General features: G+C 46.6%; 1 protein-coding gene across 1 annotated transcript in view; it reads left to right on the top strand.

Moving 5' to 3' along the window:
• The first annotated feature begins 1,462 nt into the window (after positions 1–1,462).
• ETV6 (ETS variant transcription factor 6) overlaps positions 1,463–18,121 on the top strand; it is a 135,607-nt gene continuing 118,948 nt past the window's right edge. Inside the window, exon 1 of the mRNA XM_039570761.1 lies at positions 1,463–1,587. Within this exon, the coding sequence (XP_039426695.1) occupies positions 1,555–1,587 (33 nt within the window). The 5' untranslated portion in view covers positions 1,463–1,554. The remainder of the gene's footprint in view (positions 1,588–18,121) is intronic.

Here is an 18,121-nt window from a genome sequence, read left to right as displayed (position 1 = left end):
CCTCCCTCTCCCTCATTTAGTTTAACGTCCTGGTTTGCAAATGGACCAAGGGGTGCCTACAGCAGTCCGGCCTCTTGGCCATGAAGGTGAAGCAGCACTGCATTCGATGCCAGCACACCACGCTTAAGGCAGGCACCACGATACATGAACTAAGCCTTGCTTTGAAAGCACCGCGGTTGGATTCCCTCTCGTTTGCCATTTTTGGCACCAAATCACTTATAGGAGCCTACTCTATCCCAGTGCACAGCATCCTTCCAGCAGACTCCAGAGGCAGCTCTGCCTTGCAGTCCCACGGGTACAAAGCAGTGCTCTGCTCCCAGGCACCTTCAGGCCTTGCAATAAAGTGGGTGCATCTAAAAACCAGTCAGGACAACACAAACTGCCCATAAAATCACCGAGAGATTTGGACGAAGAGATGGCCGAGGTATTTTTCACTTTCCCCCTGCTCTTTTCACTCCCATCATGAGGGCTGGGGCTGCGCTGTCCACGAGCCAGAGAGAAACGGGCGTTGAGACCATCGCGGATGGAAATCACACACGCTCCTACCCGCTGCGGGTGGTAACAAACACATCCCTGAAACCCTGCGCTGAAGCGACAGCGCCGGGCTCCGAACGCACGGCCAGGCCGGGCTCAGAACACGGCGAGCGGAGCGGGCCGGAGCGGGCCGGGCCGGGCGGCAGCGCCTCCGCGGACGCCCCGTGCCCGCGGTGACCGCGCGGCGCTGCCCGGCCGGGCTGTCCGAGCGGCGGCGGAACAAAGCTCGCTGCGTGCCGGGGCCCGCCCCGGGACCGCCGATCGGCGCTTAAAGGGCCCGCGCGATGTCAAACGGCACCGGTTTGGCTACGGCGACACGGCCCGGCCGCGCCCTTCCAAACCCCCCCAGCCCTGGCCGGCCCGCACCGGCACCCAGGGCGCCGGCCAGAGCGAGCCGCACTCCTGCTCCGCCCGCGGGGCAGAGGCAATGGGCGGGCCGTGGCCGTTTCTGCCGCCGCGGCCCCTTTAAGAGGCGGTGCGGGTGCCGGGAACCCACGTCAGTTTCGGCCCCGAAACTCCGGATCAATGAGCGGCGGTGCGGGGCGGGGCGGGGCGCCCGGCCCGGCCCGGCCCCCGCTGCCGCCTTTCGGTTTCTCTCTTTTCCAGGAAGGAAAACACCGGCGGGGACCGGGGCCGCGCCCCCCACCCCCCTCCCACTTCCCTTCCCGCGCACTCCCGCGCCCCCTCCTTCTTCCCGCGCGCGCGCATCGCCTCTCACGCGGAGCCGCGAGCACGCGCAGGAAACACGCGCGGGGGGGGCGCGGGCGGCCGCGCGCGCCCGCGGGGAGCGACGGCAGCAGCGAGGAGCGGCCCCGGCCCCGCGGCCCCGCGGCCGGACCCCCCCGCGCCACCCCGGCCGCGCCGCGCCCGCCCCCGGCCGCCACTTCCCCTTGAGGGGACGGGCCGGGTCGGGCCGCGCCGCCGCGCCGGGAGAGGAGCGGAAAGTGGGGAAAGCCCGAGAACTTCCCGTCTGCCCGCCCGCGCCTGCCCCGCCGGGCTCCGCCGAGTCCCTCCAGAGAGATGTCCGAGGCTCCTTCTCAGTGTTGCATCAAGGTAAAGCCCCATCCCTCCGTCCGCCGGGCCCCTGTCAGCGCGGGTCGTGCCCGCCGGCGCCTCGGGGCGGTGGGCTTCGCCGTGTTTTGCCCAGGCTTATTTTGGTGGAAATAACTGGTTTTCCCTCTTCTATTTTTTGCCCGGGCGGGCGAAGGGCGGCCGCGGGGCTCGGTGCCCCCCCGTCTGCGGGGCGCTCCCCGCTCCGCTCCGGCCGCGGGCGGGGACGCGGTGCCGCGGGCTGTCAGCGCCCTGCGCTGCCCGGGGACACGGCGGCCGGGCCCGGCTCTGCTGGCGTGGCTCTCCACGACACGGAGCTTTAAGGGGGCCCCGGAGCTCGGCCCGGCCTCCCGCGGGCTTGGCTGCCCGCCGTCCCCGCCAGCAACTTCGTAGAAAGTTTCCTGCCGTCGGGGAGATGCAGCTGCTGCTGCTTCTGCCAAGAGTGGATTGTGAGGCTTGCTTTCTTTTTTTTTTTCTTTAAATTTTTTTTTTCCCGGCTTAATATCCATATTAGTACTATTTATTTTAGTGGCTTCCATTCCTGGCATCGCTTGCCGGTGGCAGGTAGGGGAGCCAGGGCTGCCAGCCCGGCCCCGCTCCAGCAGGGGCTGGGGGATGTGTTTCCCGGTGCCTTGGCCTGTTGAAGAAGGGCTTACCCCGGGAAGTTTATCGTTTTAAGTGGAGACGGCGTGAAGCTGAGACAATGGAAACAAAATTGAGTTTCTTTTTTTGTCCAGACTTTTCCTATCTAGCAGCCCACTGCTTTCCTCTCTCCTTTCCTCACCCCCCGGTTTTGCATTTTATTTGGGAGTCGCTTTGTCTTGTTGCAAGCCAGGAATCTCCCGTCTGCTCGAGACTAACTGTGCCCCAGTAAGAGATCTTTAGTGGTTGTCTCTCCCTGCCTGGATGGAAGAGGTGACTTCCAGACTCTCTCTAAGGGGAAGAGCCTGGAATGAACACTTATTCAGCATGATGCTCTTTTGTTTGCTTGTCCTGTGTGTGTACGGGGGAATCTTGAGTTCTATATGGTGGGAACACAATTTGAAAGCTTATGGGTGTATTTTCTCTTGCTGAGTTAAGTGCAATCAGGCCCGTGTCCCGTGAAGTCTCGTGGCTTAGAGTCTAGTTTGACTTTTCATAACATAGACAGGCAAACTGGATAACGGGGTATTGTATGCGTGTTACTGTATGGTGAAATGCTAATGCAGGCAAAATGTGTTCAATTAACTCATTGGATCCCTACAGATAAATAAAATGAGATATAGCTTCTGTTTTTTTTCTAGTAAACCCTGTGGAAAGGTAGAATGTGTTCCATGGACCGAAGAACACAAGTGAATGTCATGAAAAAGTGGTGTCATATGAGCTGTATTTCCTTGTTTTTGACATGTGTCATTTTGAAAATAGGGAGCTTACTTCTGCTCTTACTGAAATCAACAACCATCCTGTTGATTTCAGGAACTGTAAAACTAGTCCTTCCCTAGTGTCAGGAAGGTATGTTGTAGAATCCCACTGTAAGGAATCAACTTCCTAGCTGGGGAGATACAAACAAACTTCTGCTTCAGTCTCGAAATGAATAAATGCCACATTTTCATTACATTTCAACAGTTACCGGAAAAGTGATTTTTGTTGGTTTTTTTTTTTCTTTTAAAAGTGACCAATTCTAAACATCACAATCTGAACTTATTTTTTAATGTACTGTTTATGTGTATAAACTGTTGTTACTGGCTATTTTATTAGTTTCTAATTTTAAAATGAAAACTTCTCAGACAGAAATGTGAACTTCAAAAGCATTTCTTCACCAGTCAAACCGTTCTGGGTAGCTTTCCCTTCAGCTTTTCTAACTATCATTGGGTTTTGGACACTTTTTTATCCATTTGATAAAGGTGATTACATTCAGCAGCTGGAATTAAGAGGAGCTGTTTAAATGGTAGCTGATTATGTGAGTGCAACTGATAGTTTCCTCAGTATTCCAGTCTGGCTCGTGGCGTGGAGTGTGATACTGAGGCAGAGGAAAAAGCTCTGCAGAGTACCCCGACTACTCTGCTTTGTTCGGAAATGTAGGCGAGTGTTGTGCTACATGGGTGTCACAAAGTTTCACTAGGAGCCTGTGAGCGGGAAGCAGTGGTGCTGGTGGATGTATTTTCTTGTTTTCTCGTTCTTTTGTTGGTTTGTTGTTGTTTTTTTTTTTTCTCCTGCTTCCTCCTCCAATTTGGGACAAGGGTGCAGGCAGTAAATGCCACAGCACCTGGGGTGATGAACGTGGAAAGCTTCAGCGGAGAGGGTGAAGGCTGGTGCTGTGTTTATGCCCGAGCTGCTCAGTGCACAGTCTTCCTATCTCATCATGTTAGAGAAGTGCTCTAATCAAATCTGGGAAACCTTTGAGGAGGTGAAGTTTTGGTCTCTATTTTATTACTGGTTATCAGTGTAAGCTTGCTGTAATATTTTGGTTGGCGTGAAGTAGTTATCAGTATGTATGTGTGATTGCATATTGATATGTGCTTGCTTTGCAGCAAGTATGTGCTGGCTGACTCCTCTGAGAGATGAAAAATACCCTGCTGATAGCCAGATCTTGCCAGCAGTTGGGTGTGTGCTTGCCTGGCCCGTGGCAAGAAGACCCACTGTGCAGCTATGGCAGGGAGGTTAAGTGTATGCATAGGGTCTAAAGCTGCGGAGAGAGCTCATCCTGTAGTTTAGAAAATAAAACCTCAGGGGTGAGAGATGAGCATGAAGGTTGGGCTCTCAGTGTTTGCTACAGCTTAGGGCGTCAGCATACTCTCTGCATGGACTGGGAGGCTTTGGGGTTGTGGTGAACTCCAGTCTGAGAGGGCTTGAGGGCTTTGACTCTGAGTTCAACTGGGAAGGGGCATCTGGTGTGGTTGTTGTAGTCAGACACTTTTTTCATCTTCTTTTATAGGTGGAATATCTGTGTTGGTAGTAAACCTGTTCCTCTGATGCTGAGCCACAGTAGTTAGCTGATTATATTATTGTAAATACTGCCACAACATTGGCACTCATTACAGTATTGGCAAGTGATCCTTAAGGCCTCACCTCTCCTCCCACAGATGGGAGAATTGAGGCACCAGGGGAGTGTAAACATCTTGGCAAAGACTAATATGGGAGCAAAAACTCAAAGGGAGACAGGACTAGCAGTTTAGACACAGATGATGATTTTTGTGATTAATTAAGGTCTATGTGGGGATAAGTTCTGTTTAAAACCTCACCTGGAGCTTTCTGATTGTCAGGATCTTCCTTTTTTTTTTGCCTGAAATGAATATACCTTGAGAATATTGCTGTGGCGTCATATGGAGATTCAAAATTCAGCAGGCAAATGGAAGGCTCCTGAAGGACACAGTTTAATTTGTTTATTGTATTTTTTATAAATAGGACACTTTCAGTTGCTTAGTCTGACTTACCATGCTACCATACAATTGTGCTGGCCCAAGTGTGGAGTTGTGGGGGAACTAAAACTGGGGGTATGGGGACAGAGCAGCTGCTTCAGGTCTTGCAGACCAGGACTTCTCTGAGCCCAGGGTCCCTTCTGTGCACCTGGCTGATGCTTGAGCTGAGAGTGCTTTCTGTGCGCAGCACTGAAGGCACAGAGCCTCACTGTGAGTCAGGTTTCACAACTGGTTTCAGTGCAGATTTTATGTAGGTGCACGCTGGTGGACATAGGTGCTCTCTCTTGTGTTGAGCTCGATGGGGTGGCTGCAGGAGTCAGCACAGGATCCTGAACTGAAGGAGTTCACAGAGTGCTCATTTTGGATTGGAGGATGTACTTTGTAGTAGTTTAAAAAAGGCAGAGGGGAAAAAAAAAAAAAGCTGAAGGACAAAGAATCGGTGTAGTGTTTGAGGTTTCAATCTTAACTGGCTCCCCCAGACTGACTTAATTTTTGGATGGTGGGTTATGTCTCCTGATACCTCATTCGTTCTGTTTCTGCAAAGAGCCCTCTCCCCCTGAAGGCTTCCCATGGTGAGGGAGAGACTGTCCAGCACCACACGGCCAGAATCCTGTTATCCTCAGCCAAGGCTGAGTATCTGTCAGTGCAGAGCATGTTCCTTAATGTTTACTTGTGTACTAGGAGGAGGATCCTTCTTCTGTTAGTGTCAGTGACAAAACTGTCATTAAATTCAGTGGTGTAGGATTGAATGGTAGGAGACCAGTGTTTGGAAGTACGTACTATTTAACACCCGATTAATCACTTAACTCCTTGGCACCAGGTAAATTGAATCCCTCTGAAGCAAAATTTTACTAGCACTGCCCCAATTAAACACTGGTCATTAGCATTCACTGTGTCATTACAGGTGAAGTCAGTTTCCTGGGAGGCAACCCATTAAAACAGCATCTTGAATCTGAAATGCCCCAGTGAAACAGAGGATACTTTAATGATAATTTATATGCATATTGCAGCATGCATCCCAAAGTGCCTTTTGGAGGGAGGGGACTAAACGGTGCTCTGCTGATAGAAATGATGATAAGAGGGAGATGAAGTCTTGTACAGTGACACAGAAGCAATCTTTCTGCCTTTCAGAAAAGTTATCTGGGTCCTTGAGTGCTTGTGTTCCAAATTCTTCTGACAAAAGCTCTCCTAATAACCTGCAGGAAAGGGAGAGAGCTAAGGTAACCTGTGTTTTTGGCCAGTAATATAGTTTTGACCTACAGTCCAAAAATTGGCTAATTTTTTGGGGGAGGGTTTTTTGCATGTTTGTTTTGGAGTACTTGTAGTTCACTGCTTTCAGCCGGGGATCCCCGGAGTACCCGCAACTTGAAAGCCAGTGCTTCTGAAAATGATCACCTTGGCCTTTGCTTTCCCTATCTGTGAAACAAGCATGAAATAATAATGAATTCACCTATGCAGGGCAGTAGCAGGGCTAAGTATTTGTAATGCAGCATGGAAACAAACTGTGTTTATTACAGGAATCGGGGACAATGATCTGATTTGTACCTGGCTTTTTATTTCACACAGTGTTTTGGGTGCAGGGGTGTGGTGGTGGTTGTTTGACTGTTGGCTTTTTTGGTGTGGGCCACCTACCTCTGCTGAGCACTCAGAGAGAGCAAGATCTTACAGCTTCAGTGTGTCCTGATGTCTGGATCAGCCACACGTGGGCAGGGTGGTGTTTTTGTGCCCGCAGCCTTCATGGAAGGTGGCTTTGGGAAAGGCTGGCACGTGTTGCTGCTGTAGCTGTTCTGCCACAATCCTGCTCCCAGCCCAGGGCAGGAGCACCTGGGAGGGATGGCAGCCAGATGTGGCTGCCAGAGCTATCCCCACCACCTTCCCCTGACCACCACTCTTCCCAGGGCTCCCTGAAGCTGGATGCAGAGCAGGCTGCATACACAGTTGTTCTAGGTGTTAACTCTTTCCCTGGCAAGGGAGGACCCCCTGGTGAGGACAGTGGATGGTGATGAACTGCTAGCATTGCCACAACCATTAATTTTTAGGTTGCAATATGTCCCTGTGCCTCCCAAGGGAAAAAGGCTGCCTAGAACAGCCCATGGGTGGGATGTTCGTCTAGGCAGTCGTGAAGCAGCCAAACCAAAGCCAGGTATGTGCTCAGGTTCAGCCTGAGCAAAGAGACCAGACAGGCCACCAGAGCTTCTGTGTGTTTAGCAGTGGAGTTGTGGCAATTGATTCCTGCTAGTGTGGGTTATTTTTTAGGTCTACAACCCATGCCAAATTTAGACCATACTGGTTCTGATGTTGCTGAGTTGTCTTCAGGCAGTGTTTTGTTGAAGCACAGAGGAGAACTACACTCTTCATCTACTTCTTTAATAACATGTAGGATTCAAGCCTAGATTATAGTGACCACTTTTTTTTCTTTCTTTTTTTTAGTTTTTTTTTTTTTTTTTAAGAATGCCACTGCTGGCAGGAAAATACATGCAGAAAACTCCAGCCAAAGTTAAACTTGTTTATGGAATGTCCTGGAGCAGTGGTAAATAAAGGATTTTGAAAAGGGTTAAGCTTTTCACTGATGGATGGTATCATCTGCTGGAATGCTACAGAGCTCCAAAGTGAACTGGGTATAGCAGTTAAGGAAAGCTATAAATGATTCTTCATCTAAGTGATTTTCCAAATGTTATTCCTTGTTGAGCCACATGCAGTGTCTTTGCTTCCGTGTTGTTCTTGTATAGTTTGCAAAGACTGTCTTGGTTAAGACAGTCTGGAGAGAAGAAGGGTATGAAGGAGATTCTCACTGTGGTGTTCTATGGAATCTATGCACATAGAAAGAAGTAGTATTGTAAATAATTTTAAAGATGTATATAATACCAAGAGTAGCATTGGGTGTAACTGAAAGAGCTGTGTTAGAACTCCACAAAAATACTTTGAATGTGACAGCTGGATTTTATGTATTTAACTATTAACAGCTGTCCAATATTAAATCCAGAGTTTGGATGTTTAAATTAAAGTAAAATTAAATATGATTATAAATAGGAACAATGAATGATTTCTTGTTTGTTTTTTTTGTTGTTTGTGTGTCTGCTTTTGTTGTAGGTTTTGTTTTGGGCTTTTTCTAGCCAGCTGAAATAGGGTCCGATCAAGAAATTGCAAGTTACTTGTTTTGGGAGTTTATTCTGAAGAAAACCAACTGGCATCCACTAAGGAGAATCCTTGAAACTGATGAAATGGAGCAGAGAGTGAGATTCTTTATATGGTTTGAATTTCCACTGAATATAGCTGAAGTGATTTTTTTCATTATGCTTTCAGTGGGATCCTCCAAAACATCTATTAACAGAAACTAGGAACGTTTTCTACATGGTCTGGGATTCTGTGGAAATCTATGAGCTTGGAGTTCTACTAGGTAAATGAAATGTCTAACAGTGCCAGAAATAGCAGTACTAAAATTCAGAGATTGATTTATCCAGATAGTAGGGTCACAACAAGGCATTCTGCAACTGCAAACCACATTTCCCATTTATCTTCCTCCTTTTTTTCTTACAAAGGATTTCACATAAAGGTAGTTTCTGTTATTGATGGAGCCTCAAGAAGTTCTGCTGATGCTCTTGGAGGCCAAGTGCAGTGATCTCAGCATTTCCAGCAATACTGGGGAGCCCTTTCCTGACTTTCTAGGAGGACTGTGTTGTGATTTTCCCTCTCCATGACAGAACTAATTCTTTTTTTCTCTTGGTGGATTGGGACTGGAGATAGGTTTTTTTTTTTTTTTTACCACATTCCCTCCTGAATAGCTTGTTCTCATCTTTCTACCTGCCTTGTGCTTTTAAACACGGGCAAAGCCAAGCATTTTCTGACCTGGCCAAAGTTGAGCTTTGAGGTGATAGGGTGTGAGGAGCTCCAGATTCTGGGCTGAGGCTTTTGGTTCCACTTGTTACTGGAGACTACTGGAAAAAGCATTCCTCGGTAGATGGACACTCCCTGCCACATCTGTGAGAAGCTGCTTGGATGTTTGCGGCGGGCACCACTGTAAAAGGCTGGCTGCAACTTAAAGCCTGCAGAGCAAAGGAGGTAGTGCTGATGGGCCATTGTCACGTGTGCCACTGCCCTTATCCTGTAGTGGCTCTGGTCCCAGCAGTGTCACTCCAGCTCCAGAGGAGCAGCTCCCTGCAGTTCAGAGCACCAGTTCTGAGTAGGGCAGCCTGGTGGAGACGTGTGGGTGTTGGATGTCCAGCTGGCATGGATGCCCATGCCATGCTGGATGCACACCTGAGTGGCAGACTCACCATCTCCCTGGGGGTGAGGAAATGCTGGACTGGACTGCTTTCACAGAGGGATGAGGATGCACTCACTGCTGCCAGGGGTTCCAGGAAGGGCACCAAGTTGCAGGAACAGTAGCATTGATGGGTATAAATTTGCTTCTCAGTTGGCAGTGGTTGTGTCACTGTCTTATGGCTTGAGCAAATGTGCTGTCTGGAAGAGGACTTGGGGAAGACTGTGGGAGCAGCTTCCAGGAGAAGGTTATGGGATGTAAAATATTTCATGGCTTGTGGCTTGAGATATGTATCACACATTGCACAGTAAACACTGGGCTCAAATACACTGGAGATCGAGTCCTAGCAAACTACCTCACACCAGCTGAGCCATCCATGACTGACCGTGTGCTGGCTTCTATTACCTCCCAATGGGAACAAATTACAACCTCAAAGTAAGAAGAGAGTGAATTAATAGTGTGTGCAGAGCCAATTAGCACAGCCTAGTGAACCATGTTGACAGGCAGTGGCTGTAGGCTTGGAGAAGTGGGCAGAAAGTGCAGGGTTAGGGGTTTTTTTTCTTGGTAGTTTTGAGTGGGGCACTTTCAAAACTTTTCTGCTTAACAGAAACAGTGAGGTCTCTTTGAGCTGTTCAGTACTGTTTGCTGATAGATCTCCCAGAACTGGTCTGGCACCTGGGATCATATTTTAGGAAATGGTTTGGTTAGTGAATGAAAGAGAAAGCTGAGCTCAGTTTTCAGTTTGGGATGAAATAGGCAAATGAAACCATAGTGGGAAAGTAACAGGGAGTAAAATAGAAATTATCTGTATATTGCAGTTTGAATCTATGCTGTGTATCAGTTTTGATTACAGCGTGCCTTTCTGACTACTGAAAAAGATACAGAAATGTGCAGTGGGGTTGCCTGGGGAAGCTTCTGTAGGAAGACAGGCTACGGTGCCTAGGACTTTTTGGTTAGAAAGGAGACTGCTGAGGGAGGTATAATAGGAAACTGTAAAATTGCGCAGCAGTGTAAGGAGAGCAACTCCTGATAGTTCAAAGCTAGAGCTGGCAATGAAATTACTAGCCAGGAAGATGAAAACAAGTACTTCTTCCATCTGTGGAGTTATGGAACTCATTGCTGCAGGGTGGTGCAGAGGCTAAAAGTACAAATGGAGTTTAAAAAAGAGGGTGGATGACTATGAGGAAGATATTAAGACTAACAGCCTGTGGGGGGGGGGGGGGAACCTACCTATAATTACCCAGGGGAAAGTGTGTTTTTTCTGTGTGCCAAGCCTTTCCCGAAACAGACGCTTCTTCTTCTGGGGATAAGATCACAGGCTTGCTCTGATGATGTGTAAGGAATTCAGATGCTTCCATATGAAATTTTGCGCCCTGGAAGGATGGTGTTAAGAGCTCTTATCCTTCGAATTCTTTTCTGGGTCTCAGCCTCAGCAGTCTTGATTTCAAGAAGACTAGTTAATTGTTAGTGAGAAGAGAGAGCTAAGGAAGAGTTGGTGTCTGTGACTCAGAGACTCGTGAAGTCAAGGTTGCTTGTACTAGCAAGAGATTGACTTTGCTTCTGTATTTACCCAGATTCAAATGACAGAAGGGAAAACCTTCGGGGAATACACAAAATTGGAATTACAGGTCAGCATTTGAAAAAGAGAAGTTTTCTGGTTTTGGGGAAGAGACAATTGTTTGCTTCTAAGAGCCAAATGTGGGTTACCCGTGCTTTTGCAAAGGTCTCCCAATTCCCATTATCACCCATGTGAAATGTGTTCCTGAAGCATTAACTCCTTTTCACGTGTGTGACAAATGGGGTCCCAACTGCAGCTTGTAGCAATGGGCGTCAGAGTTGCTGCTTTCACTGCCTGGGCGAATGTTGCAAACATTTACTCAACTGTCTCACTTGCTAAGAAATGCTGTCATTTGTACAGACCTTGCATCACGCTTTGACTGTGATTTTTTTTTTTTAAATGGCAAACAGAAGAACGGCTATACAAAATCAATTCTGGTATTATTTTGCATGTGTGGTTTTTAGTTATTTTTCCTAAAGAAAGAGTGATTCACAGTGTTGGATAGCCATTAAAATGTATTGATGTGCAGCTAAAAATGGCTTTTAACCTAAATTTAGTTTTCCTCTCTGCTAATCTATACAATGTCCACAAATATCTATTTAAGTAATTGGATAGCCTCATAAAGATTTACTTAGGTTTTTATTTTGGCAAATAGCAAATTACTTTGTTTGCTGGATGATTGATTTTTTTTGTGTAATAATTTTACATGCTGTTTATGATTGGCTTTGCAGTGAAATGTAATTACAAGTGCAGTGTCCTGCATCAAAACCTGAGCATTAAAAGTAGTTCTTAAGAAGAAAAAAAGGTTTATAATTGTACATGAAATGTAAGTATCTGGTACATTTTGAGGTAATATTACGTAATAAATAACATAGCTTTTTTCTTAAGCACATGAATTTTCATTTTTTTAATCATACTGATTGTTTTCTGCCATGTTGGTTTAGTATTAGCAGATTTTGTACCTTCACCTTGAATTTCTGTTGACTGGAGGAAGGAAACAAGCTTTCTGTTTCTGCAGCCCTAAAGCATTTCCCAACTTTGGGTGAGCTGGTCATTGTAGTGAACTAATTGACTGAATGGAAAGAAAAAATCTTCTCTCCGTATCTGTTACCAGAAGCTGGCTTGGCTCTTTGACAGGCTCGCGCTGTAGAGGTAGAATAGTGGATCCCACTCATTTGAATGTGCTTTGGCCTTAAGTATTGTGCTTGGGATTTATCTTAAGAATTATTTTCTGCTATTGTAGTTCTAACTGGATCTCAACACACTCTAGTTTCATGTTTCTTAGTTTGTTTTAAATGAGAAAAAAACCCCAAACCCCTTAAAATTTCAGTTTTTAAAAGAAGTGGGCTAGAAAAAACGTCCGTGTTGAGACATAATGCCTTGAATGCGGTGCTAGTCAGAATTTCTTTCTCTCCTCTTCATGTTACCCTCTATACTGTGTTCTCATTCAATGTTTTAGTGGTGGGATCCATCTTCCTCAGCCACAGAGTGCTTCAGCAGTGGAAAATCAGCTGATGTGAGAGGGATTCCTCCAGTTTGGCATGAAGGTTTGACTTTGCAAACAAGAAGGGGAGCCATTGTAGCTGCAGAACAGGCTGTTGGTTCCAAATGAACCCAAGCCCCTTATGGCAGTAGTGTTCCTGGAATGAAAAGGCTCCAAAGAAGCAGGTTTTAGCTCATGTCCTGTGGTAGAGGTGTGTGTGCTTTGTGAGATACTCAAAAGTCTGCATTAGCTCCGTGTTTTTGTGTGTGTGTTGTCACTACCAGCTCCCTGTGAGGGAGGGAACCAGGGTTGCCCTGCTTCACAGATGGGGAGCCAAGTGGCTTTGGGGAGTCTCTTGGTGCTCGTGGGCTGCAGCACAATAACCCTGTGCTTCACCAACGTGGTGTCCTTGGGCCCTTTGCCTGCTGCCTGCCTGGGTCCCCCCTCACTGCTGGCTTGGCAGGTGATGCTGTGCTCATCCCATCACTCGTGCTGGCTCTTCCTGCTTGGGGTGAGAACCTCATGGCCCTACTGCATGTCCCTAGGAGGTGAAGGCTTATGTCACCATCACTTCAAAAAGTCCAGTTATAAGATGAACTTAAATACTGATGGAGAGGTCTGTTTTCCTTCAGTCTAGACTGGGTTTCATAATTCCCTGTCTGTTTCCCATCACTGGTCCACAAAGCACTTTGCCGTATGAAAAATACTTGTTCAGCTCTGTGGGCCTCAGCCTCCTTTTTGTTGAAGAAGAGGGAAAAGCCTTTCCCCAAGCAACAACTGAGATTCTGTCATTTTCTTAGCCTCAATTAAAAGATGAGCATAGGTAAACCCGGGTTGTTGGCACAGCAGTGAGGAAGGTGTGAAAGCCTTGGATCACAGACATGGAGGTAGCCCCTTCCGTGATTTGCTTACAAAGGACGCTCAATGCTGGCCTGGAGTGAGGTTTAGAGCATGTTTAAATTTAAGCATTACAAGGAGCTTATGCATATTTAAATTTCCATCTTCTAAAGAGGAAAAAACCAGCAAACCCCAAAATAAATTAAGAGATTTAATTAGTAGCGTTGCCTAGAATGATAGCTTTTTGGGATGGAGAAATTACTATTTTTGGGTTACTTTCTATATAACACCTGAGAAACAGCCACTTTTGACTGACTGGTCCTCAAAATACTCCTTATAAAATCACTTGCTCAAAAAAAAAAAAAAAAGTGGTTTGGTTGGTATCTATGTTTCTGGAAATAAATACATATACTTGAAAAACAGACCTTTTTGTTCAGAATTTGTCCCTGTGGTTTTTCTGAGAAAACTTACCATGGTCTTGAAAGTTCCAACACACTGCTCACCTGCGTGTTTTTGTAGCCTCATGTTGGTGGTGGTAAGAGCCCGGGTGGGCAGTCCTACACTTCAGGGTTGGAGTCTCTGTCTTGATTTCCAGCAAAGCTCCCAGGCCATGCTGCTCTCAGCCTGCCCACCCACTCTCACAGCCAGACACACAGAAATTTAAAGGTACTTGGCACTGCTGCGAGGTGAAACCATGGGGAGGCTCTCCAGACAGATGTAGATAGGGAGCTGTTTGAACCAAACAGAAATCTGGTATCTGTATTCCTGTACACCTACTCTAAGCTATGGGATTGGAGGTTGTTGTAGGGAGGAAAACAAGAGCCAGAGAAGTACAGTGGGCTTGAAAGTGAAGGAGTTAGTAAGTGAGGATGGGGAGTTTGCTATGATGAGCAGCAAGGCCCATTGCAGGCTCCTGTGGAAATCATAAAAATTTGCTTTAGTTGTGAGAGGCAGAGGCAAGGAGAAGCTAAACTGGAAAGGGTTATTTCTCGTTGTATGGGAGGATCAGATGGAAGTACCTGGCAGTTTTGAAGAGTGGGAAGTCTGCTTTCATACAACATGCAGTGAGGTTACCAAACTTGTTGCCAGCAGGTGTAATGTAGGGCCAAACAGGGCCAATTGTTTTCAGAAGAGAGTTCATACTACGTGGATCTATCCAGGACCATTCATTGCAAAGAGAACAGCTGTGGTCCTTGGCTCTGAATGCCCCTAACCTGTGGACTTCTGTGGGTGTGTGCAAGGGATAGTTTATTCCTTGTGCTCTTACCCTGAGCATTTCCTGTTGGGTGTTGCTGGAAATGTGGTATTAGCTTAGGCAGACCTTTGAGCTGACCAGGCCTACTGTGTTTTTCCATTTTAATTTAGGACTTTCATACTTTGGTGCTTGACTCTGTACAGATGCCTCTGACAAGTGGAAAAATAACAGGAAAACCTCTCATGTGAATCAGACCTTCTGCTCTGTTTCTTGTTCTTGTTGTGATATTTCCTTAGCAGAGGTAGCAAGACCATCTGAAATTCATGAGAAGAATGTTCTTCAGACTATGAAATGAATTTTGTTTGGGAAAATTCCTGGGGATTTTCCTATCCTTGACTCTCCTCTTGCTATTTATTGGCATAAAGTGCCCTGACCTATTTTATTTCTCAAGGTTTTTCCCAAGATTTGGCTGAAAGACTGTGGAAAAAATAACTAGATTCTTAGATAATTCAAATGCTGTGTGCTGTGTCAGCCACTCCTCTTCTGATGTCTGATAAGAGACGAGTGAACACAATTCCTTGCAAGGAACTTTCTTTAGATGGCACAAACACGTAACCACGTGACTGTGGCTGATGAACAGGTGTTATACAATACAGGGACAATTCCAGCACTTCCATTAATTTATTCCATTGGCATGCCTGAAACCTGCATAGAGTGACTATCCTGATTTGATGGGTCAATCTTTTTGCCTTTCAATCCCTGACTCTTTTTTTCAAGTTTCTAATAGCTGGGAAAATTGAGAAGGAGGTGTTGTTTACGGAGTGCCTGGACTTTATTTTTCTACACATAACCATTAAGAAATGAGCAAGCCAGCAGACAGGACCTTCTCATGGGACTATGTGTACACTGAATATTTTCCTTCAGTGCAAGTTGAGCTCTTGCTCAAACGATGCTTGTCCTGTGCTAGTGCAGTTAATGGGCAATTAGAACTAGAGAAGGGAGCTGGCTAAAAAGGGAAAAGCTCAACCCGCAGATGCTTGTGTGTCCTTTACAAAGACCCCTGTCTAGAATGGTGTTGTACAGCAGGCAGGCATACCTACTGTAACAGCCTACTCTCACATGGTACATCGTTGCCTGGCTTTAGGTAGGACTGAGTTGTGATGCCTGTGAAGCACAACTTGCTCACCTCTAATTTTCCTGAGGTCCAGTCCCACTGCACCAGTCTGGAGGGTCCCTTCTGGGAACAGTCTCTTCCTTTGCTGCTCCCAGGTGCTGGCTACAGAGCCCCAATATCTAAAGACATTATACCTGCTACCAACACATTAAAACAGAAGCAGAAAGTCCCAAAAGATGCTGATAGCCGAAAAAATTCTGTTTTCCCAGTGTTAAACACAAGGAAATTAATTTTATCATTCCGTATAAAAGCAAATGGAAGTATGTCTGTATACCACATGCAAAGTCTGGACATGCACTTTCCTAACCCATGGTGCAAGCACAACAGTAACCTGATCCTGTGACCAAAGGCTGTATTATTTGCCCAGGTTTCATAGATAAATCTTTCATTGCTAACTCACTGATGTCCTAGCTGTTTGCACTCAACTACCTACCTCCTGAATTTCCCATTCAGGCTTTGGGCATTGGTGCAGTTCTTGGTGCTGCAGGAATGGAGGCTGGAGTGCCATCAATGGACGGATGAGCAGTTAATGGTGCGCTCTTGAATGCAGGGCTCACTTCAGGCTGGTGAAGCAGGGCTAAATTTTCCCATGCCTGCCTTTTTTAGTGCTCAGCCCACCCCTTTCTCACCATTCCAAAGATAGCCTATTTGTTCCTGCACAGTCATGCTGAGTTTTCCTTCAGGTTTGTACCTCAGGTTTTACTTCACCCTTCATATGTTTGAAGCCACAGTCCTTAAAAGTGGTGGTGGTGAGGCTACTGGGAAAACACCACCCTAGGAGGCTGCGAAGTCTGTTTGTTCTTCAGGTCACTTGAAATGGGAGCTAAACAGTAAGCCTAGTTTTAGAAAGCAGCAGCATTCTATCTGATCTTGTCCTTCCAGCGGGGAAAAAAAAAGGTGAGGATTTGATAATTTACATGGAATACAGTCGTAAACTTGAAGTGATTTATACTGCTAATGGAAAGTACTTTAACTTTGATTTTTTAACTGTGTGTCAGATGAAAGGATAATCTTAGCCTGTCTGATTTCCCATTGCTGCTGGGTTGCACAGCATCTGCCTAAAATGAAAAGGCAGTGTGCAGATACCAGTGTGCAAACGTAGCAAGCTCACATGGCCAGGTCCATTGCCTGCCTTCCCTCCATTTCTCAGTCTCAGGTCTCACTGGTATTTGTTGTAAATTATTCTGGCTGTGGGCTTGTTAAGAAACCCTGAAACCCAAGCATTTTTCGAGGCACAAGTCATTTGCACTGAGCTGTTTGTTTAACTAGTGACTGTCCTTCTCTTTTTTTTTCTCTTAGTCAGAAGAGGTGAGGATCTTTGAGCATGATGTAAAGAAGAGTCCTGCTCAAAATATGGTGAGGCATGTGACTTTAGCAGGGGTTCTGGGTCTTTGTTCTGGATTGACTCTGGCAATTCCTGAATTACACAGTGTAGCTGGACCCTGTCACACCATCCTTCCCTGCCCTGACAGTGTCTCTGAAGAAGTATTTGCTCAAATCCAGCTTTGGGTTGGTTACTTCTCCACAAGTTTTTAACCATTCTTTAAAGGCACTACAAAAGTGCACCATTGTTATTTCACTGATGAAATAGTTTGATGAAACTCTTAAGGTAAGGTGGTAGCACCCTGAAAGGTCTTGTTCCACCCTTCCCCTTCTTCTCCCGTGGGCTGGCACAAATGTTGGAGTGGGTGTGTGCATGACAGGGCAGCAGATCTGGGTGAAAATGGATGGCTTGTGTTAGTGCAAGGCACAGGCTGGTGGGAACAAGCAGCTGGGAACATGGGGAGGGCAGGGCGTGTTTTTTTTGGTGGTGGTGCCAACAGATCTGTGATTAAAGCATTGATGAAACTCAGAATAAACCTTTGGCCAGATCTGTGTTACATGGCATCAGAACCGAAGCTTTTAAGGATTCACGCCTACTTTATCTACAAGAACTGTCCCTTCAGGCTAGATAGATTAATTACAGGAAAACTGTTCAGGGGTTCAGGAAAACTTGATGGTTCTTTTGCTGAGGCGCCATCTCTGCTTTTTTAAAAAAATACACCAGGCATCTGGAGCAGAATGGTTTGCTGTTGTAGTGTGAAGGGTGGAGCTGTTGCCTGGAGGTCTGAATGAGCCTTGTGGTATCAGTGTGAGGCCCTGCTACTGTCACCTGCAGCCTCCCAATCATATTGTGGCTTGCCCTGTGTTTGAGCACACCGTGGCTGAGCTGTTTAGGTTTAATGGCTTTAATAAAAAGGGGCACTTGCACGTACTGAGTTGCCTGAGATAGACTGAGAACACTGAAAGCCAAACCTCCCCGCTTTCATTGCAGATTTGTCTGTTCTGTGCCACCGGTGCTGACAGACAGTCTGGGCCTGTTTAACCATGCAGTAAAGCATGAAGCCTCTCTAGGTCAGGGGAGGAAGCTTGTCCCACATGCCTATCTAGAGGGCATTTCCGAGTTTCAATTACCTGTTAAAATTATGTCCTCAAAACATGCAAATGTGGCAGTGATATGTTCAGTCCTTGAGCCATGCTTACCACAGCTTTCCTGGGAACTTGGTCTATTATATGCCCAGTTTGGTGTGACAGGTATCTATGATATCCTTTCTATAGAAAACTAGGCCAGCTCCCAGAGCCTGTTTTACA

This window comes from Corvus cornix, chromosome 1A (assembly GCF_000738735.6).
Source record: "Corvus cornix cornix isolate S_Up_H32 chromosome 1A, ASM73873v5, whole genome shotgun sequence".
Lineage (NCBI taxonomy): Eukaryota > Metazoa > Chordata > Aves > Passeriformes > Corvidae > Corvus > Corvus cornix.
The sequence above is the reverse complement of the archived record's forward strand: the minus strand, read 5'-3'. Positions and strand labels throughout refer to the sequence as shown.